The sequence below is a fragment of the Procambarus clarkii genome, chromosome 14 (genome assembly GCF_040958095.1).
Source record: "Procambarus clarkii isolate CNS0578487 chromosome 14, FALCON_Pclarkii_2.0, whole genome shotgun sequence".
Taxonomy (NCBI): Eukaryota; Metazoa; Arthropoda; class Malacostraca; order Decapoda; family Cambaridae; genus Procambarus; species Procambarus clarkii.
In genome coordinates this window covers 5,494,776-5,517,716 of record NC_091163.1, presented here as the reverse complement: position 1 = coordinate 5,517,716, position 22,941 = coordinate 5,494,776, and the positions used below count along the sequence as shown (strand labels likewise).

At 39.3% G+C, this 22,941-nt stretch overlaps 1 protein-coding gene across 2 annotated transcripts in view; it reads left to right on the top strand.

Moving 5' to 3' along the window:
* LOC123772437 (serine-rich adhesin for platelets) overlaps positions 1-16,055 on the top strand; it is a 54,812-nt gene extending 38,757 nt beyond the window's left edge. For both annotated transcript variants that reach the window (XM_069324267.1, XM_045765584.2), the window contains 7 exons: positions 346-469; positions 2,393-2,591; positions 4,795-4,993; positions 6,520-6,693; positions 8,450-8,689; positions 10,150-10,221; positions 13,731-16,055. In XM_069324267.1, the coding sequence (XP_069180368.1) occupies positions 346-469; positions 2,393-2,591; positions 4,795-4,993; positions 6,520-6,693; positions 8,450-8,689; positions 10,150-10,221; positions 13,731-13,810 (1,088 nt within the window). In that variant the 3' untranslated portion in view covers positions 13,811-16,055. The remainder of the gene's footprint in view (positions 1-345; positions 470-2,392; positions 2,592-4,794; positions 4,994-6,519; positions 6,694-8,449; positions 8,690-10,149; positions 10,222-13,730) is intronic.
* Positions 16,056-22,941: the final 6,886 nt, after the last annotated feature.

Below are 22,941 nucleotides of genomic sequence, written 5' to 3'. Positions count from 1 at the left end.
AATTCTAGTTATTAGTTATAAATATTAGCAGTTTTACAAAACCAGATTTTGTTCTTTTGGTGTTAAAGAAGAGGAGGTAGTAGAGCCTTGTAAAAATTTTAAATAGTTTATATATTCTCATGTTTACATATCAATCAGTTGCATAAATGTAAATTTAATTATGTACATTAGTTCAATACCATGAATGTGCGCACAAGCCTATGCACACAAAGATGGATACATGAGCATATACACATGCTCTAAAAACAAATCTGACTTCTAATTACACATAGCTGCGAGCACACATGGATTGTTACACAATCATGCATATGTAATGATCTGAATAATTTTCCTTTTGCCTTTCAGATGGCAACTATTTGGAAGATCTTAAAGACCTGATTTCTTGCAATATTCATAGTAAACCGTGGCGTACACAAATGAATAATCTTTGTCAATCACTCCAAGCTACTCAACTTGTGGCTTTACTAAGGTAAGTCTAAAATGTCATGACATTTATCACGGTATTGATGTGTGTTGTGATGTAGATGTATGGTTTCCTATTGTCAGGAAGCCAGTGAGATGCACCAAGATGCCCCAGGCAGCAGCAAGTCTCTCAGTCACCATTTGTAGCACAATAGTGAGACCAGACAATAGGCACTTGCACTGTATAGTACTTGGATAGCTCTATAAACAGTAAGTCAGATTATTAGTGATTGAATGATAAATTTACGTGATGGTATGCCATGAGATAACTAGTTCCAGAGCTGCAAGGAATGAGTTATGAGAACAGGTTACCAGAATTAAACTTTACATTGCTGGAAAACAAGTTAAAGGGAGACATGATTAGCACATCAAATTCTCATGGAAATTGATAGGTAAATAAGGACATAATTTAACATGGATGGACTCGTCTAAGAGGACACAGGTGGAAACTTAATACCCAGTGAGCCACAGAGATATTGGAAAGAATTTTTTTCAGTGTCAGAGTAGTTAACAAATGGAATGCATTAGGAAGTGATGTGGTTGAGGCAGACTCCGTACGCAATTTCAAATATATAGATACAGTATGATGAGAGCCCAATAGGCTCAGGAACCTGTACACCAGGTTCATGAGACTGGTGATTTTCCACAGTTTATGTGGAAAATCTTTAAAGACTTCTGATAAAGATCTAGGGGTGGTTATAGACAAAGCTATCATTTGAGGACCACATAAAGAATGTTGTGCAAGGAGCCTATGCCACGCTTTCTAACTTCAGAATTGCTTTTAAGTACATGGATGGCGAAATACTAAAGAAACTGTTCACGACTTTTGTTAGGCCAAAGCTCGAATATGAAACGATTGTATGGTGCCCATATCTTAAGAAGCACATCGACAAACTAGAAAAGTTGCAAAGACATGCCACTAAGTGTCTCCTAGAACTGAAGGGCAAGAGCTACGAAGAGAGGTTAGAGGCATTAAATATGCCAAAACTAGAAGATAGAAGAAAAAGCGGATATATGATCACTACGTACAAAATAATAACAGGAATTGATAAAATTGATAGGGAAGATTTCCTGAGACCTGGAACCTCAAGAACAAGAGGTCATAGATTTAAACTAACTAAACAAAGATGCCGAAGAAATATAAGAAAATTCACTTTTACAAACAGAGTGGTAGACGGTTGGAACAAGTTAGGTGAGAGGGTGGTGGAGGCCAAAACAGTCAGTAGTTTCAAAGCATTATGACAGAGTGCTGGGAAGACGTGACACCACGAACGTAGCTCTCATCCTGTAACTACACTTAGGTAATTGACAGTTGAGAGGGTCAGACCAAAGAGCCAAGACTCAACATCCACAATTGCAATTAGGCGAGTACAATTGGGTGAGTATGCACCGTCATCTAGTGAAATGTAATTATCATGTTATCAATGTTGCCCATACGGTTTCTATAGCTCTATGGCGGCTCCAAGCAGACTTGCGACACCAAAAAATAATTAAAGAGTCAGACGTGCTTCAGCTTCTGGTCTTCCACTACATGATGACATCTACCTAGGTCATCATTTAAGGTCTTTATTCTATAAGATAATTTTGGTATTCTCTTTTTTTCTATTACAAACTGATTCCTTACTTTCAAATATATTTCAAAGTTTAAAATTTGGTCCTGGTTTCCATAACAAAAAGTGATGCCGACCAAATCCAGAATAAATGTTGCCCACTGCCCAGGCCAAAGTTTAATTTTGTTGCAGATTTACCATTTCATTAGAAAAATATAAAATATATGTATATATTTTGGCTCGGGTTTGTAATTTTGATGATGGGAGGGGGTTTAACCCTTAAGCACTTGGGGGGGGGGGGGGGGTTTAAGGAAAATCTGAATAAAATGACTCTAGAGAGTTTAAGTTTTTCAAATATAACCACACTCATATATTTTCAGGAATGTAGTAGAGTGTATCCTTGAAGGTGATCCAGAGGAGTACACTGACAGACCAATGGGCCTTCCCCCAACACTCTTCAAGTTGTTTCAAGTAGTGTGTATTCTGGAACTGCGGCTGGAGCTTCCCCAGTTCTATCTTAGGCAAATGATTAAGAGGATCATTCACAACCTTATTAGTAAACCATCTGTTGATCTCCAGGTAAGTTTGGCTAATGTAGAGCTTTCACCTACATACCAGTATATCTTAAGTGAAATTCAAAATAAATTAAAAAAAAAATGGTAAATTATTAAGATACTTTACAAAATGAAAATAAGTTGAATAGTAGTTAAATCTAGGTTGGATAGTGTTTTAAGTAATTCTTTTAATAAATTTATTCATTATTATGATCCGTTTGAATTCACTTGATCCAGTAAAATTGAACACACATTTCCCCATTTTGCTTTTTATTAACCAATTGAGCTTTTGTAACTGATCAGTAGTATATACTGTATGAATTGTATAGCCGAACTTCAATTATGGGCAGCTGTCGGACAGAGAGGCTTCACGTTATTGTACAGGTATTAAGAAATTTGCGGTAGATCTAATATTCATCTTTGAGGCTGGATATTCGCACTAACATTCGGACAGTAGACTAAGTTATATGTGGTTCAAGGTCTGCATCTGTAGTGTTGTGGTGGCTCTTTACCGAGCCTGGCCTGAGGCAGGGCTCGAGGAGTAGAAGAACTTCCGAAACTCTCTCCAGGTATGCACCATCTTGTTTTCTGGAGGGGCCAAATGGTGGCTTCATGAAACTAGCCTCGCAGGTAGCTTTTTCCCCTTTGAGTCACGTCAGCCTACCCAGGGACCAGAGGCCAAAATGTGACCCTTTCACAGAGGCTCAGGGAGCAGGGGATTCATGATCACCCTCACCAAAAAAAAACCTCCCAGAAAAGAAGTATTTGTACATTGTCTTGTACATTGGAGGTACTGTAGTTCAATATCAAAATGCAATGTATTATTCAAGACGACAGGTTGCTGGTAACTGGTAGGCTTTTATGACCAGCAATGAGCTGGTATGTGTAGAACCATCAAAGTGCCCTCCAGAAAGAGCAGTTTCATATTCCATGATAGCTTTTTAAAATAAATTTTAATTTTTTCATGGTATGCATCACTGTACAGTATATAGAAAGCACTCGCTTTATAAATGCAATAAAATAATGACAATAAATATTTGCAATTCTAATTTATTGCATTTTTAATATTATTTGTCTTTGAAACACTTACATCTGGTACAAAGTTACTTGAAATATATTGGTTTTTGAAATTGTCTCCTATATACAATTATATACAGTACCTCAATAGAGGTACATGGTATCAAGACACCAAAACATTTTCAAGTTATGTAGTAAATAGAATAGGTGGTCAAATGGGATTATTATTATTATTAAATATGCTGCCAAGGTTTGGATGGTAGCTACCTATTAACAATTAAACTAATACTAATTAAATTAACATTTAGCCCTATTAATAATTAAAACAAAAAATCAAACATTTACTAGTATCTTGCTTTGTTTATATGGTGTTTATTCATGCCACATGATTATTTACTCATTTAAATATACATTCATGGAACATTAATCAAAATTAGATGAGCCAATGAGATATGATTATTAAGGCTGCGAACTTTGTTGTATGTACAAAATGAGGTGAAGAGGGATATGAGGCTATGGGTGCACAACAGGTTCCACCATGCATTGAACTTGCTGTTGTGGTATTACAACATGGCGGTTATAATTTGCATTTAAAGGGCACACACTTAGATTTATTTCTTACATTTAAGGGCTCAATATAAAAGTGACACATGAACAAAATGTACAAATTCCAAAGAAGCTTAGAAATCTAGAAATAGCTGAGATGTGCAGCAATGTATCCAAGTTTGTGTCTCGCCCACCCGCGGCCTGGTCGACAACCGGGCCGCGGGGTCGCCGAGCCCCAAAATCACCTCAAGGTAACCCTGTTCTGCGGTGCTAGTCTGTTGGTGGAAAACAGTGTCTGCGATAAACACAGGTGCACTCTTCTTGCGTTATTTTGATTTTGCTGGTACCCCACCAAGTCATGATTTGTAAAAGGTAGCAAAGTTAGGGCAAGCAGTTATTAAATGACATCCGACTAAAATATAAATGTAGGTGTTTTATGAATTGAAGGTAACTCCTTGTTTACATGTTTATACGTTATTAGTACATGTTGGTAAGCATCCTTATTATTCCCTTACCCTATCCCTAGGGTAAGCATCCCTATTGCCCGAAACGCTACGAGTGCTAGTGGCTGTACATGAATGTAAGAACTCTTGTATATACATAAAAAAAATATAGTTCTCCATCTTCCAATATTTTTTTAATGCGATGCTTGTTGTCCCCAACAGCCACGGAGCTTAGCATGTTTGTCTGCGTGGTTTGCAGCAACTGTGACAGTACCAGATAGCAGAGGCGTTCAGCAGTGGGAGTTGGTTCGCACGTTTTTGTTAGATCTGCTCTTCCACCACCCTGGGAAAGTCCATCTTGCTCTTCTGTCAGCAGCTCACATCAGCCGAAAATTGTTTTATTATGGGATCAAGCACAGAGGTAAGACTCATTATGTCATTGTTAAATGATTTGTGAAACAACTAATTAGAGGAATTAAGACCTAATTGAATTATGTATTCTTTTTATTGTAGTCCTCCTGCACGTGATACTACCTGCCAGGCTGCATTTTCCCTCTGACAAACTCTTAAAAATAAATTATTAGTTATATTGTCTGCATAATGGCTAAATTAATTTTTAGTCCCGTTTTCTTTACTGTGCGTGATATTGGCAGGGTAATTAATTCCTCAGTCATGTAATCTCTTAAGCATAACAGCAGCTCTTATACACAAGAATGTGTAGTAATGATGACCAAATCACACACACCATAAGATGAGGAGACGACGACGTTTCGGTCCATCCGGGACCATTATCAAGTAGGTTGTGATAATCAACTTGATAATGGTCCAGGACGGACCAAAATGTCATCGTCTCCTCATCTTTTGGCCGAGTATTTTGTTCATCATGTCTTCAACCATGTTATTGTGACTCATCGTCGGCAACATGTAGTAACGTAAGACTACAGTTTCACCAGGCCTTAGATTCACTACATGCATAATACCCAGTAGGTTCTTGAATTTAATATATACTTCCCATCATATGGCTTCAGTATTTTCCCCAAAATATATCATGCTAATGTGATTTCATAGTACAGGCTATAAATAACCTTGAAGCAATAAATGTTATAATGTAAAATGATGCAAGATGATTGTCAATAGATCATGCCTAAATGTAACCAAATGTTCACTGGTATAATAAACCATGTTAGGGTAGACTAATATGGGTTAATATGTCAGTCTGTCACTTACTACAATGTATCCCTAACTTAAGAGTTACCCTATATGTGTGCAAGTCAATAGGTGAAGGTAATTGTCTAAACACTTACCAGCATATCCTTCTGGGCCAGAGACTTCTGAGGTCTCGGCTCCATCCAAAACCCAGGTTTTTGGGTTATATCTTTACGTACAATGTCAGCCATACTATATATATATCCACTACACACAGTCTTTGGCCCTTCCCCAAATGAACTACAAAGATCTTCACTACATATGACTCTATCTTAAACAAATCTACAAGGGCCGTGACGAGGATTCGAACCTACGTCTGGGAGCATCCCAGACGCTGCCTTAATCGACTGAGCTACGACATTCAATTCAGTCGATTAAGGCAGTGTCTGGAATGCTCCCGGACGTAGGTTCGAATCCTCGTCACGGCCCTTGTGGATTTGTTCATTTGATGCATCACGCCATTGTGATTTCTGTGTGTATTACTGTATCTTTACTGCACATGCTCTTCTCCCAGGTATAGCCCAGGTGAAGATCGACATAGCTATAGAACTTGGTGATACCGTTTATCAAAAACTAATGCAGTATTTAGAATAGAGTATAAAGTATATAGGCTGCTTATTAGTACATTTTTTCCTGTGGCTATCTGGTTTTTCTTTTGTCATACTTCAGATCACAAAGTTAACAGTACTGCATCTGAAAAAACTGGGTATTTGAAAAATTATTTTCTTTACGTTCCATCAGATTATACTGGTATAGAGAAAGTTATCTTGTGGGTGTCCTATCATGGGGAGTGGATTGGTTGCGATAATGTCCGGCGGAAGCTTATCGAATGGTTGGAACAGCACTGTAGTATTCGAAAACATCCGCCGAAACAACCTTCACGTTTGGCTCATGAACTACTGACACAACTAGCAGGTACGTATTTGTTTAACTTTAATTGGTGACTGCCTGGTGATTCTTGCCTGGTGATGTGTATATCAGCCGTGTGTGGTGGTGATCACATGGTGGTTGACCAGACCACACACTAGAAGGTAAAGGGACGACGACGCTTCGGTCCGTCCCGGACCATTCTCAAGTAGATTGTGTGAATGGTCCAGGACGGACCGAAACGTCGTCGTCCCTTCACCTTCTAGTGTGTGGTCTGGTCAACATAATTTAGCCACGTTATTGTGACTCATCGCCTTCACATGGTGGTGTATTAGTTACATGTGTGATTATATTTCTTTGATTTTAAATGGCAGTTGTGTTTGTGTGGTGGTGTTTGTCTGGTGGAGTGTATATCAATACAGTACTGTATATCATTAGGTGGGGATGTTATTACACGACTAGCAGGTACAATATGTGTATGTATGTATATATGTATGTGTGTGTATACACACACATACAGTATTTTACACTTGAATGTGTATCTTTTTGTCATGGCAGCCATATGAGCTTCCTGATGCTCTTTTCATCATGTCTCTTATGTCTATTCCTGTGGTTGTTTATTCTTGTCTTGATTGTTTATAGGTAGGCATTGTATGCCTATTACTGTTGCTTCTTGTCACTTGGTTTTTGTGGAGCCACTTTTGTTATCCTTTGGCATTGGTTTTTCCTTGGTGCCATTTTGCATGTTGTCTTGAACTTTCTTGTGCCTCGGGCTGGCTCGTGTTCCTCCTCGGTTGTTTTGGTCTCTCAGGAGGGTGTTGGTGTCTTGTTCCTTCCTCGCTTTAGTGCTTGCCTTCTGTTGTCAGGCTGGGGATCTTCATGCTCTTCTAGAAGTGTGGGTTCTATTCCTTTGGCCCAGGTGAATGGTTTCTTCATTTGCAGCCTTCTTCTTATCTGGGAGCATTTTCTGCGCATTGAACTAAAGTCGTAATGCCAGCCTTTGTGGTGTTGGTCATGTCTGGAGTTCCTTATGGCAGGGGTTCTTAGCCTAGGGTCCATAGACCCCCCCATGGGGCCCATGCATGAGCTTCCGGGGGGCCTTGAACGTCAAGTGAAACTGTGTGATGTAATCAATTTTGTATAAAATAAAGTATATTCATTGCATGCTAAGTTGTGCCTATGTATTTTCTAGGAAAGGTCTATAGCTTTCACCAGATTTTCAAAGGGGGGCCCATGACTCACAAAAGGGTAAGAACCACTGTCTAGGATTACCAGGACTATCTTCATTTCCCTCTTAAAGACAGGCTTTAGCTCTGCTTGCTTCATTTTTTCGCTTTTCCTTGAGAAGTGTCACTTCTCTGAAGATTGTGAACAGATTTCTTCACTTGTGTGTTACATGCTTGGGGATCAGTATGTGACACCCCTTTTGGCTTTGAGAATTCTCCTTTGGATATTCCTCTGGAAGTGTTATGATCTGGAGGCCTCCAGATCCCAGATCTCTGGTAAACCCTTCCCTACACAGAGGCAGTGTGACGGGGACAATTGGAGAGCACCAACGATTGTATTTGTTTTGCTGTCAAATTTGACCTTGACAGCAAAACTTGATGACTCCTTTTTATTAATTTTATAGATTATTAAAATTATTTCATATGTACCAACTGTTTCCTTTAAAAAAAAAAATGGGTTTAAGTACAAATGACATCATTACTTATTACTGTACTTGCCTGGCTACATGTATAAAACTTGATTACTGTACTTATTGTATTTTAAGAGCAATATGTTAATAGTTTGATGATGACTGCAGACACTAGTGACAAGGCTCTGATGATGAACTCGGTGACCAGCATTGTTGTGCTGGCCAGGTGGCTCGGGAGGGTGGACACACGCAAGTTTGTCCTGACTCCTCTCAAGAAAATTATATCTAACAAAACCCAACATGACAAAAAATCTGTCAATCAAGACGACGACGAATACATGAGGGCAGACACTGAAGATTCTGAAAGTCTAACGCAAGAAATCATCCAAGAAATTGCTCTCTTGTTCAGTAAGTGTTCTTCTTCCTTTTGTTTATAAATATATTTTATGATAAAATATATATTAGAAGTTGGTATATGTATAGGAAGTTGAAATGTACAAAGTTAGAATCATGTACGCAACAGATTCTGTACTTCCATGGCTTTGTGGTGTAAAAAACACCACCACAAAGTGTAGCTCCACAAGGGATAGCTCATTGTTCCCAGTACACACAGAACAACAAAAAGTTTGTATGCTTATCCAGGTCTTCTAAGACCAGCAACAAACCTTACCCAGAATGAAACCACGTGCAGTTGACTAAGTCTCGGCTACCTATTTACTGAATGGATTAGTGTGTTCTCCCTCTCCAAGAGGACCGGATAACCCGTTCAAACCCTTTCGTGATACTGTAGGCTAAAGTAGGCTCCATATTTCATGTGATTTATTCCTGAGGATAATGTTCAAAATGATATTGCATAGATTATTGTTAGGGCTCACATGGATAAAGTAGAATGCATTCTGAATTTAAAATTTAACATTTTAAATGTTGTAGAAAACGTTGTATGGACTGTAAAAATAAAACTTTTATTGATGCAGTAAGGCAAATACGCAGTGAACATAACTGCTTGAACTTGCCTTTAAAATTAAACAAAATTAAAATATTCCTGTAACAAATAAAATGTTTTCTGAGCTGGTTAGTATGTACATGGAGGTGGGAAAATGACTTGAAGGTAGCAAACAAGACTGCAATCGTGACAGTAGTCATCAACTGAATGTGATGCAAATTGGAAAGTTTCTATACCGAATGTGTTAGTTATGAAACGTTGAGTCAGAGTTGGAGAATGTTGATTTATTTTAATGCTTCGGTTGTGACCCCTGGAGTCGGTGGATATACATCAGGTTTTGCACACCAGTGCTTGGCCTTGGGTCTGTATTTGATCCTGTAATCAAACCCTAAGGTTACGCAGTGGTTAAATATTATTCTAAACATAATCTTCTTAAATAACTCATATTTATCAATCATTTATTGAGCCATATCCTTCATATTAATTATAACATTAAACAACCAAATACAGCAAATAATGATAAGTGACAAAATGGGACATGATGTAATTTGTTTAAACAAGATTTTGCCAAGCAGTAAAAGTCTCTTTCTTGGGTGTGAAGTTATCTATTCATGCATTAAATGTGGGTACATGTTTTACAAATAATTTGGAGATCAATATGAAGTTAAGTAAGGTATAACTCTTAAAGACTTGAGTGAAGTATGCTACATTATAACTATTTAAATAAACGTAACCCCCAATCCAACCTAACCTAATGAAAATAGATAAAATGTTTTATTTTGTATATGATGTGCACTAGGTGTACGAGGTCATAATTTTCATGCTGGTACAGGTTTTGGATCCTACTGATGAAGAAAGACTTGACTCGACGACTTAATCGTATACCAAAGTGATTACATATGCAATAATTTTGCACTTATTTCAGGTCATCTGGGTAAGGCTTTGAAGACTGAATGTGAAGTAGAGCCAGGTGCTAAAGGCCAAGACAGTCAACAAGGTTAGTACAGTTTACTTTTATTTGCATTGGTGCGAGATTGCCACTGGCAATGTACTGTAGCCGTGTTCATTGTATTATTATTTGGAATAATATCCCTGAATATTCATTGTATATTCAGGGATATTATTATAGCAATGTACGGTAGCTGTGTTCATTGTATTATTATTTATACCTTGTTGGGATAGATTGTGGTTCATTGTTTTTGAAATTTACATGTTATTTGTTACCTTAAAGAAGGTTCTGCTGGTCCCATGGACAGTGTCATTTAATCAGGGCAGTCACCACTCTGAACTAGGGCAATGAGGATTTTTGTCAAAGTCCTTATTCGTGTATACTTGTGCACGGGATGTAATGTTTTGTGGAATAGTTTATCCAGTCAGGAATAACCTCTAGAAGGCTCTTTCACGTGGTTTTCAAGCCTTTACAAGTTTTGGCATTACAGAGTTTGTAAACCTACTAATTGCTAGTTGGTTTACCCAACTGCTGTCTCCAAGAACTACTAGATTGTACCGGCTACTAGTAAACAACAGTCACCGACTTTCTACCTGTCATTTCTCTGATCACGCACACATGCCATTCAGGCTGGCGGAGGCCATTACATCTGTTAACTCCTTTGGCTGCTCTTGGCAATAATGAAAGATGCAAAGAAATCACTCTTACGACATACTAAGCAATAATTGTCCATTTGCCTAAAAAATCTCTAAATCGTGTAATGTTTCATGTCCTCTGTGACTACTCTGAACAGGCCCCTGAACATGTAGATGCTGCCATCATTTGGCAACAGAAACGCATCCCATCTACCTAGGGTTCAGGGATTGGCTGGAGGTTCATAGAGGGGCAACTCTTACTGTTTGGGCGCTGGGCGCCATTTTGTTTGACCCCTGGCACTAACTAGTATTGTCCTTTTTAAATATTCCTCTTTTGGGGATGATGAGTTGTGGTTTACCTCAACAGCTGGCTGGTTCTAACCCCAGACTTTTGGTTTGTCTGGTGGTCACAGAGCTGGTTTTGCATTTATGTGGACATATGGTCTTAAAACTGTAGAATGACATGGTAGGCACCTAGGAAAGTGCCTGTATGTCTAAATAATGCAATACAATACAATACAATACAATTTTATACAATACAATTTTATTTAGGTAAGGTACATACATACAATAAATATTTACAAGGATTGTTTAACTTATAGGTATAGCTAGTACATACAATGCCTAAAGCCACTATTACGCAAAGCGTTTCGGGCATAATGTTATGCCCAATAATGTTACCAAAATGGTACCAAAATGGGCCTTGTTTCACATCTCCAGGACATCAAACCCCAATACAGTACTGTATCTCTTGAGTCAGTTTTAAAATGCCACCTAGGCATGTCAAACACACACCATGTTACCTTAACGGACCTCAGTGATGATTGGTTCCCTTAGATTCTGTCATGGTTGAGTGGCCTTTATATAACTGCTTTTATTTGGTAATTATTAGCTTCATTTTGTTCATTCTAAATTGCCTTTATAAGCCTCAGTTTTGCACTGCTTTTTTATATTTTGTCAAATATTCATGTAATTTGTGCAACGGTATGAAATGATTTCTTCTCATTATTCATAAATGTTTCTCTTTACTATTTCTGAATATTCATAAAGTGTCAGTTTACTTAACTCTTCCTTATTTTTCTAAAGCTCCTACATTGTGTGTATTGCTGTATATAACACTAAAGACTTGAGGAAAGTGCAGAAGGCCCCTTGGCCCATATGTATGTTCCTTGTTGGTATCATTGTCTTCATTAAAAGATCTAAATATTCATAATTTACCTCAACATTATTTTCCCACTACTGACCTGAATGGATTATCAGGTTTACGGCTTTTCCTTAAGCGACCATACGAGTCATAAATACTTTTCCTCTCGTAGTGCACACCCTGATCACTATCTTCTGGTAATTTATACATTACCACATGGCCTCCATCATCAAATCAACCACCATCTAATTTGTCTAATATTCTCTTTGCACTTATAATATGAGCTTCAACAACCCAAAACAATAGAAGTAAGTTAGGCTCAAGGTGGAGAGATCAGCAACACAGCCATCATCCATTATAGCCGAATACAATAGCTTCCTTCGTCGGAAGAGTATGGGTACAGGACTTCCAGAGTCAGCTAAAGTTACAGTTCTAAAGGACTTGAATAAGCAAGTTAGATGAGAGTTAGCTCTTTAAACTACAGTATTTCACTTGCCCAAATTTCACAATTTGATCATACTTGGGACATTATAACTGCCAAAATAAAACAATAATATTCTCAAGATAACAAAATCAGGAAGTAGATGCACTTGCTGCTATGCAAATGTAATCCAATTTAACTCTCAAACATTTCATCAGTGTACACTCAATTCCAACTCATAATAACAATAACACATTGCTCTATCATCTTTCCTTAAACAGCACTCAGTTTAGCATAAATAAAACCATGTTTCATGGCTGTGTTGTACAATGTGTATATTTGTGAGAGCATTCTCCCAGGACATGGTAGCATGGTAACCTAACCCCCCCACCCCCCCTCCCTCCTTCATTGACAAGAGACTATATCCTCCACTATGGCCCATTATGGGTTAATTACAAATCATTTGATATCCTGCCAACACAACATTGGTATTCGGTTATAACTCCAAGTACCCTACTGCCAGGGTTATGTACCTAGATGGGTTTCTGGGAGTTTTTCTACTCTCCAAGCCTGGCCTGAGGCCAGGCTGGACTTGAGAGCTTGATCCAACAGGTTGTTGCTTCAAGTGGCCTGCAGGCTCACATATCCACCACAGCCCGGTTGGTCTGGCACTCCTTGCAGAAAACTATCTGCCGGTAGTTTTCTCTTGAAGATGTCCACGTTTGTTCCAGCAATATTTCTTATGCTTGCTGGGAGGATGTTGAACAACCGCGGACCTCTGATGTTTATACAGTGTTCTCTGATTGTGCCTATGGCACCCCAGCTCATCATTGGTTCTGTTCTGCATTTTCTTCCATATCATTTTCTCCAGTATGTTGTTATTTTACCGAGTAGATTTTGGACCTGGCCCTCAGGACCTGGGTATTTTCCACGTGTATATTATTTGGTATCTCTCTCCTCTCCTTTCTAGGGAGTACATTTGGGGAACTTTGAGACAATCCCAATAATTTAGGTGCTTGATGTACCTGGGGTGCATCGACATGGTATATGACAGATGACTGTGCTGGGTTTACATATGAGAGCAGCTTGCTCATACACTCACTAAACAAGATTTCCTACACACATACTAACCACCACAGCCTTCTACCACCAACACTGTTGTGGTTACCACCACCACCACCCTCCACTACCAACCTGATGGTGACAGTCCTTTTGATAATGGTCACTTAATTGATTAAAAAACATTAATAAGGATGAGTGAACAGTTTGAATAGATACAGAGGATAACCCATAAGATCTAACTGCAGTCATTCAATATACTGTATATATGTAATGATGTATTGTTGTCCTTTGCCAGGTGACGTTGTTATGGCGTTGAACGAAGGTTTGTTGCAGCTGCTGCGAGTCACCTATAAGCCTTCACCCACTATACCCTAAATGTTTGCTTAAGGGTGCATTTTCTAGTTCATTAAATTAAGAAGAGATTGCCTTCTTTGTAGCAATCATAGTAGATGCCAAATTGTTTCATACAACACTTTTGTGTGTGTGTTATGTATGGTAATACAGTACCTTTTTTATTCTTACAAAAGTTGTGTAAATAGAGTAATGAGAGAGAAGTCCCTAGTGGTTAAAATCCTGCTGTGATACACCACCTTTAACATTTGCAGTAATAGTAATATTTTCCTAGTGGTAAGAAGTGCAATGGAAAAAAACCACATGCTCCATTTTTTTAATACATGTGTGTAAATGAGTGAAAGCCAGTAATACCTCTACTGCCTTCAGGTGGTCATTTTTATCCCATCGTTGCCATTTTTTATATGAAGAAATGCCATAGAGCATGTTCCATGGGCTGCTGGCAAGTCTTGACTCAAGAATTGCCATATGATAGAATGTGCACGTGGTGTGTGTGTGTACACGTCAGTCTAAGTTTACAGTGTATGCTATTCAGAAAAATGCCAAGGATGTACAAATCTGTTAGGTATGACCTCGGGTTCTCCTTGATTTAATCACTTAAATTGCACTTTTTGACTTATCTGTGATATTTTAAACTTAAGAATATTTTACTTATATTTTAATTATAGTACTACAGTACAGTACTGTAATAAAATTCTATGATCAAGTCATTTATACAATGATCAGACTATGTTAATACCTTGTCTTTTATTTAATTTTTTTTTTTTTTTTTAATATTTTAATTAATGTAACTAATAAAACTGTACATTTAGAGATGCCAGGGTCCTTTCTGTGAGTATTGCATGTCTGCCATTTCCATGTCAGTGACAGATGACACATCAATGCCCCATCAGTTCTCAAAATTGTCATTTGTCAGTCGTATGGGGAATTAAAGATAGTGAAGATGTATAGGCCTAAGATGAGGACAAGGATTGCCTTCAACAGGTATGCAGACAATTACCATTTTCAATTTTTTAAAGTAGCTGAAATAAAAAAAAAAAGGCAAATTGAGGTAATTTATACATTTTATTGTAAAAGCTTCACCATTTACCTATTTTATAGTGAACACTAGTTGTGTGTCAGTGCTGACCTTCTGTACTTGATGGTAGAGTGCTGACAGTTCAGCATTGATGGTATTCAGGGAGTACAGTGGGAAATTATAAGTAAAAATTTAGTTTGGAAATTCTTGGAGCAATAGTATTGGAAATTCAGGTAGCAATATGTCGGCACCGGTGTGTTAAGCTAGTGCAAGTTCTACCTCATGGCAAAATGCGAGTTTTGTTGGCGATACGGTGCAAAAAAATTGAATGATTTTGTTGTGGGGAAATTCAAATAGTTTGAATCTATTTGATATGGTGCCCTCTGCTAGCCCCAAATGATTAAGTTTTCCAACTTTTATGCTCTACATAAATGTTCCCCCTTATGTTAGCTTCTCGGAGTATTTTACATTATGGTTTTTCTACATCTCGAAATAAATTCCCACCAAGATGGCCACTTTATGCGCCTAACATTTTGCATAAGTGATTAACTATTTAATTCGCTTTAGTTTTCCCGGACAATTTTTGCTCAAATATGGGTAACAAGGGGGACGAATAACCCATCACTACTGCAACATACTCATACACGTTACAGTTTGGTTAGCGTGGTGCATCTGCATTTGTTTTTGTTTTATAATATCTTCTTTATACATGAATGTTTGCATTTTGGTTGCACACAAGCATTTGTATGCCTGTTAAGTCATTGTTCCTGTTCCAATATCTTGTATAGTATCTTGTCCAGTATAACAGATAAGTGAGGATCCTCATTTTACTGTATGTCCACAATAGTTGAGTTTTATAATTAAATTCCCCTTGGCAGGTAAGACTTGAGAATTTACCCTTTCAGTACAATTAATGGAGCAAGCTTATGTGAAGGAATATTTGTAAATACTGTACCTATATATGTGTATATATTTTTATGAATGTAGGAATGAAGTGTTGATGCTGGTGAGAATGTAATCCTTGTTACCTATGGCCTTAATGGAGTCTACTACTTCTTGCCTTCACTCTATTGAATAGCAAGAAAACTACCAAATAGGATACTGTATGTATTAGATATGTACTAAATTTTATAGTTTTATTCAACAAATTTCAATACAGTATAGGCCCCCAGCTTCAGTTGTCATTACAGTGCTATGTGGTTAATTATTTTTCTCTTTTTGATTTTATAATAAAGATTTGATGTTCTGAAAGGTATTTTGATTTGAAAATTGACCATCTAGTGTTTAAGACAATTAGGAAGGAAGGTATCTATGTTTTTTATTAGAGAAATAAATTATCTTTTTGTATGTCTAATGTTTCTTTAGCATGGGAGCAGATAAGGTAAGTCCCCAGACTTCTATGCAGCTATGTTGACATGTTGGCTCCATCCTGCACACGCTTCGACCAACTCGACAACTTGGGCTGGACGGTAGAGTGATGGTCTCGCTTTATTCAGGTCGGCATTCAATCCCCGTCCTTCCAGGTGGTTGTGAACCTTTCCTGTTTCCCTGTCTCATCCCAAATACTTATCCTGATCTCTTCCATGTGCTATATAGTTTTAATGGCTTAGCATTTTCTCCTGATAGTTCTTTCCCTTACCTTCTAACAATTCTGTCTTGCTCATGGAATTTGGCCCTCCATATGGAAGAAGGCAGATCTTCCAGTACACAACAAGAGCCACTCAGTGGTTGGTAGCTACAAAACAGTGTTACTGCTTTCAATTAACTGGTAACATACTTTAAATAATGATCTCTCGGCAAATGACAATTTTTATATATATATATATATATATATATATATATATATATATATATATATATATATATATATATATATATATATATGCCACCAGCCACTATGGGGTTGTATTACTACCACATTATTAATATAATTATTCGTAGATTTATAACCACATTAATCACAAGGTTAAGTTGAGCTTGATAAAAGGGGTCACACACATGCACACTGGGATTGCAAAATCTTGTATGAACCACAAGTTATGTGAACCATCTTGAGTATATGGTGGTTCATATACTTGTATGAACCATCTTGAGTATACACTGCTCTACTGGATTGCCTGCCCTCCATTATTTATTGGAATTTTGGACATGGTGGAGAACCATATGAGAAAGCTCATCTCTAGTCTTGACAAAGTCTGGTTGGACTGGTCTGAACATCAGAGCCTCTTAACACTGTTGAGATGTTGGGGGACTTACTGTTATGTACAAGGCCAGCATTCTCAAAACTCCGCACCTGGCCCAACTCCATGGACAGCCAATAGTTTGCACCCATAACACAAGGCTCACGGACATCAACACCCTCATGCTGGAAATTCCTCTCTCAAGCATCACTCCATCAGCGATTATTCGTTTGTAGACTGACTCCCATCTTGAACTTTTTCACTCAACAGGAAATAAAGTCCTGGAAGGACTTTAAAGTACCAGTATGTCCTGAAAAGAAAAAATCACATGAAGGCTATGGGCTCATACTGTTCCTTATAAAAGTTACTTAAACATTAAACCTAGTTTATACATAATGGATACAAGTAATAATCTAATGAAATGAGCCTGGGGGCAGGCAGGAGGCTATCCGCACTTGTCCTGTTTCTTGCAAAAGCATTCCTTTTTCCAACTTTTACCTAATCACTCATTCCTCAATCTATGCCCATTGCCAAGGTCACTGGTCTTCTGTTACTCGTAGCAAACTGTGCTCTTTAGGGTAGCGTGTCCCCAGTGTGTAACAGCTCTGGCGAGGTTACTTATTGGCCATACATGTTTAACTCACAGGCACTTAATGGAGCGCCACTCTGCTCCTTAGAGTCTGAACTGCATTCTCTCTCTTACGGTGGTGCATATCCTTGTTGAATGTCCAGATTTTCCAGGACATGGGCGTGTCTTGTTTCTCAACTGTCTCGATAGAATCCTTGGTGAATCGGATACCTTTGATGTCGTTTGCCTTGTGCACTTTTCTTCTCGTATTGACATCCTTAGTGATATTTAACGCCTTTTGAATATCCTACACCTTTGATGGTGCTACATAGTCTCCCAGGCTTGGTGCTTTCTTTCGATAATTACTTACTTGTAGTTTCACTAGGCACCTCGATGACGTACCTAACATATCTTGGTTAAAGCTTCTTACCTAAAAAAGAACCTATGCAAGGCCTGGAGCCAAGAGCAGAGAGCTTGAGCGAGGCTTGAAGGAGGGAGCCGAGCGGACAGCACACTGGACTTGCAATCCTGTGGTCCCGGGTTCTATCCCGAGTGCCGGCGAGAAACAATGGGCAGAGTTTCTTTCACCCTATGCCCCTGTTACCTAGCAGTAAAAATAGGTACCTGGGTGTTAGTCAGCTGTCACGGGCTGCTTCCTGGGGGTGGAGGCCTGGTCGAGGACCGGGCCGCGGGGACACTAAAAGCCCCGAAATCATCTCAAGATAACCTCAAGATAGGGCAAGAGTGGAGAGATTGAACGAGGTCAGGAGTGGAGAGCTCGAATGTGGCTGATAAATACTGTCAGCTCGAGAGCTGACAGTATGTATCATAAGGGCTTATGTTGAAATACTGTATTTGGTATGGTATGAATGCCAAGGACCTTCACTCGGTGAAGATTCAGCACTTGGCAGTGAAAACTGAATTTGCTAAGCACCTGTATAGTAATTTGAGTGTTAGTTGAAATTGATTAAGCTGCTAATTACATGAATATTTCTTGTATCTTCATGTAAATTATACAGAATAGTATTCAAAATCTTTCCGTTCAAATGTATACAGTACTATGTTTACTATGTTTCTGCTTTTATGCTGAAGCAGGAGTTTTATCTCTTCATGATGGTGTGACCAGTATTGTCTTTGGTACATTTTGAAGCTCCATCATTTACATTTACACTCGTGTACATTCATACAAATGTCTGGCCAATATCAATATTTTCGACTTGTATCCCTGTCAGTCTCCGAAATACATTACCTGTCATTTGTGGATTACACAGCAAAAATTTCCAACAACCTTCTCTAATTGTTTTAACATTAAAGTATGTGATGTTTGAGACTGGCCTTCGTGTCATCAGAACTGATAATGGTAATCTTTATTAGCATGCTTGAATATTAGCCATACTGTACTCTGGAAATCTTGAGGTAATCTTGAGATTTCGGGGCTTTTTAGTGTCCCTGCGGCCCGGTCCTCGACCAGGCCTCTACCCCCAGGAAGCAGCCCGTGACAGCTGACTAACACCCAGGTACCTATTTTACTGCTAGGTAACAGGGGCATAGGGTGAAAGAAACTCTGCCCATTGTTTCTCGCTGGCGCCCGGGATCGAACCCGGGATTACAGAATCACAAGTACAGCGTGCTGTCTGCTCGGCCCACCGGCTCCCGACCGGAAAGGAACTCATATTTTCTTATTGCCCAAATTGCCTCGTTAAATGACCAGATGATCATTAATTTTGTTACGCGTCAATCCCCTTAGTTTATACTGTACATCATTACACCCAATCCTAATACAGTATATTTAATCTGGTCTCTCTGATGTATGAATTCCCATTGTCATGGTCAGGAAGCTGTATTTAGGTTTATTGATACCCCCCTAACAGACCTTCCCATAATGGAACTCTCACAATTCATCTAGCTCCCGGGTACCTGTTTACTACTAAGTGACTAGAGGCATCAGGTAAAAGGAAACGTGCCAAACTGTTTCTACCCCTGCCTGGCATCGAACCCAGTATCCCCGATTGTGAATCAAGAAGGCAGAAGTGTAATACAGGACCTTATGGTTATATCTTTCTACTCTGGTGACGGCATCGTGAGTAACAAACACATACCTTGATTTTACCTACAATTTGAATGGTGTTATATAGTCATGCTGGCATCTGATAATTACTTATTAATGCTAAGCCTTCAGTTTGTGCATCAAATTTTGAATGTCAGACTAAAGACTACAAGAATGAGTGGCTTTAATTCCTTGCCACATAAATGTTCAGTGTTCACTTATATCTATCTATATAATGACAGGGAGGAGTCACGTCTAGTTGCCGGAAGTGTGCTGCAAGACCAGCGCTCAAGGTCGAGCCTTCACCCGCTACACGCCCACAAACACCCCACGACTGACAATGTTCACAGTTTTACTGTATTACGCCCAGAAAGCTGTGCGTAATTGTATATAGTGACTTTTTTGTAAGAAACAATTACTTATTATGTAACCACTGTAATTTGTCCAATGTATTCTCTGTTGTATACAACATATTAATAATAGTAATTTAATAATAAAGTAATAAAATTGATTGGAAATAAAGAAGTCATGTGAGTGTAATGCTCAGTAGACCATGAATTGTGACTGTGCACAGTGTTAAGAATTTGTTATAAGATAGTTGATAAAAATTATACCTGACCAGGTGATGCTTGTATAGGTTGGGTGGGTGCCCTGAGGGGTCTCCCTCCCTCCCTCCCTCCCCTTTTCTCTTTTCCCTTTCCTTTCCTTCTTTCCTTGTCTCCCTCATCCACTGCTTCCCTCCCTTCCTGTTCTCCCTACCTTCCTCCCCCTTAGTGCCCTCCAGGAGTCACAGAATCACATTCCTAAGAATGAACTAGTACAGAAAAACAAAACTACCGACACTGGTTTATAAGATTACTAACAACCTCAAATCAACACACACACAATTTGTACTCTAGTTGATTGACAGTTGAGAGGCGGGACCAAAGAACCAAAAGATGAGAAGGAAAGAATAAGCAGCCTTCATGGCAAACCTAGTGTTAAGGTAGGAGATAGAAAGTCTCGGAATCCTACTCGTTACCAGATACTCCCCCCCCCAAGAAGCTGGAAATAAAACATTAGAAGGGAATTCAACAATGGAAGTCACATGCAGAACTGCTAAGAGCCCAGAAGCAATGTCCACAGTGAAGGCAGTTGCCGTGAAAGCAACCACTTCACAGGAAGCAGCAAGATGCGCTAGTCAGCAGTTGGAAAGGGAATGAGCTGCAGTTGTAGCAAAAATTAAGGAACAGAAAGGAAGTTAGGAAAAGTGGAAAGTTAAGGACAAGATCTGCAGTGACAGATCCTGAAGGGAGTCCAGATGGAGGAGGCTGAATGAAGAATAGATATTTTCAGGCTAGGCTGGTACAACAAGGACAGATTGATTCAATATTCACGAATAAATGGAAATTCTAGTAAACGACTATTAAATGTGATGGGTGCAAAAGGATATTCCTTCAGAGGAACAAGAGACATAGCAGACACAAGAGAGGCACAGGGAGAAAGAAGAACTGGGGGAACACGGCCTGCAACCCAACATTTCCAGAGGAGTGTGTCGAACAGTTCAGCAGCCCCAGAGAGGAGTGCAACACACACACATTCCACCCCATAGAGACCTGCCTCACTCCAAGTCCTCCCTGGCTCCCTTTCAATGCCCACCTTGCCACCTTCCCTTGGCCTCCCTCCTCCCTATGTTAGCCTAGGAAAGACCCAAACCTTCCACCCCCACTGCAGTACCCTCCAAACCCCTGTTAACTACCTCGCAGAACAAATAGCCCCATCTACAGAACCACTTCATACACCAGTGAAATGGCTGTCGAGGTGAATGGAGAATGAACAGGAAAGCGAGCTTCTTGGTAATGTACTCGTAGATGGATTACAAATTAACCTAGTGAACTTTGAACTTTGGGGAATCACAAGAAACATCCAGATGAAATAGCACTCGCAGAAACAAAAATTTCTGGCAACATGATACATGTAGTTACCGCAGGACTACCAGACAGTAAGAAGGGAAGGGAAGGAGGAGGGATGACTGTGATAAGGAAGGACTGGAGTTTAGAAGAGATGGTAATCCCAGACTGTGAAGGATTCAGGGACTACATCTACATTACAGACACTATGACAATGAGAGTAGCAAAGGTAACAGTAGTAGTAAGATATATAGCCCTCCACTAAATGACACAAGATTCCTGACAGGCGTATGACAAAAACAACATAGGGGGGGGGCCATTGATATAAGAGAGCAGCTTCTCTCGCCTGCAGAGATTGATCCAAAGACTTCGGCCATGGAAAGATAGACTAGAAGAACAGAGAACCACATGGATGTAGAGATACAGGTAGAACTAAGCTATTGGATATGGCAACGAGAAACTACGTCAACATGTCAAGAGGCCCATTCTGAACAAAGACAATGTAAGTCAATTTAGAAGCACTCCATGGAATTAGTGACCATAGTGTACTGTCATTTGAATATTTGGTGGAAGTAGGAATAACCTACCCAAGGAAGGCACCAGGAAGAAAATGGCTGACATACCGAAGGGGAACTATAATGAGAGGAGAAAATTTCTAAGAGAAATACCATGGGGAAAGAAAACATTCTGTACAAGACATGATAGACTACGTCATCCAGAAGTATAAGTATGCAGTAGACAAGTTCATCTCGGCCCAAAAGGGGGAAAAAATTAAAAGTATAAGAGGAATCTGATTTAATCGGGCACATAAGGAAGGAAAGTAATTAAGTAAAAGGATATAGAGACGCTACAGATATTCAATACCAGAGAGCTGAGGGTGATACTACAGGCCCAGAAATGAGTACATCAGTGTGAGAAGAGAAGCAGAAAGCATAAACATGTAGTTAACAGATGGAATGCATTTGGAAGTGATGTGGTGGAGGCTGACTCCATACACAGTTTCAAGTGTAGATATGATAGAGCCCAGTAGGCTCAGGAACCTGTACACTAGTTGATTGACAGTTGAGAGGCGGGACCAAAGAGCCAGAGCTCGACTCCCGCATGTACGACTAAGTGAGTACACTTCTCAGGAGACTTGAAGGTTACCTCAAGTAGTGATCCAGCGGGCGGTCCAGCGGTGCTGCTCTTGTGTCACAGATTGTTCTCCTGCCTCGCTTCTTCATGTTGTGGAATGTTGGTGGTGTTGCTTGTGGTGTGTGTGTGTGTGTTGTTGCTTGTGGTGTGTGTGTGTTGTTGCTTGTGGTGTGTGTGTGTGTGTGTGTGTGTGTGTGTGTGTTGTTGCTTGTGGTGTGTGTGTGTGTTGTTGCTTGTGGTGTGTGTGTGTGTTGTTGCTTGTGGTGTGTGTGTGTGTGTGTGTGTGTGTGTGTGTGTGTGTGTGTGTGTGTGTGTGTGT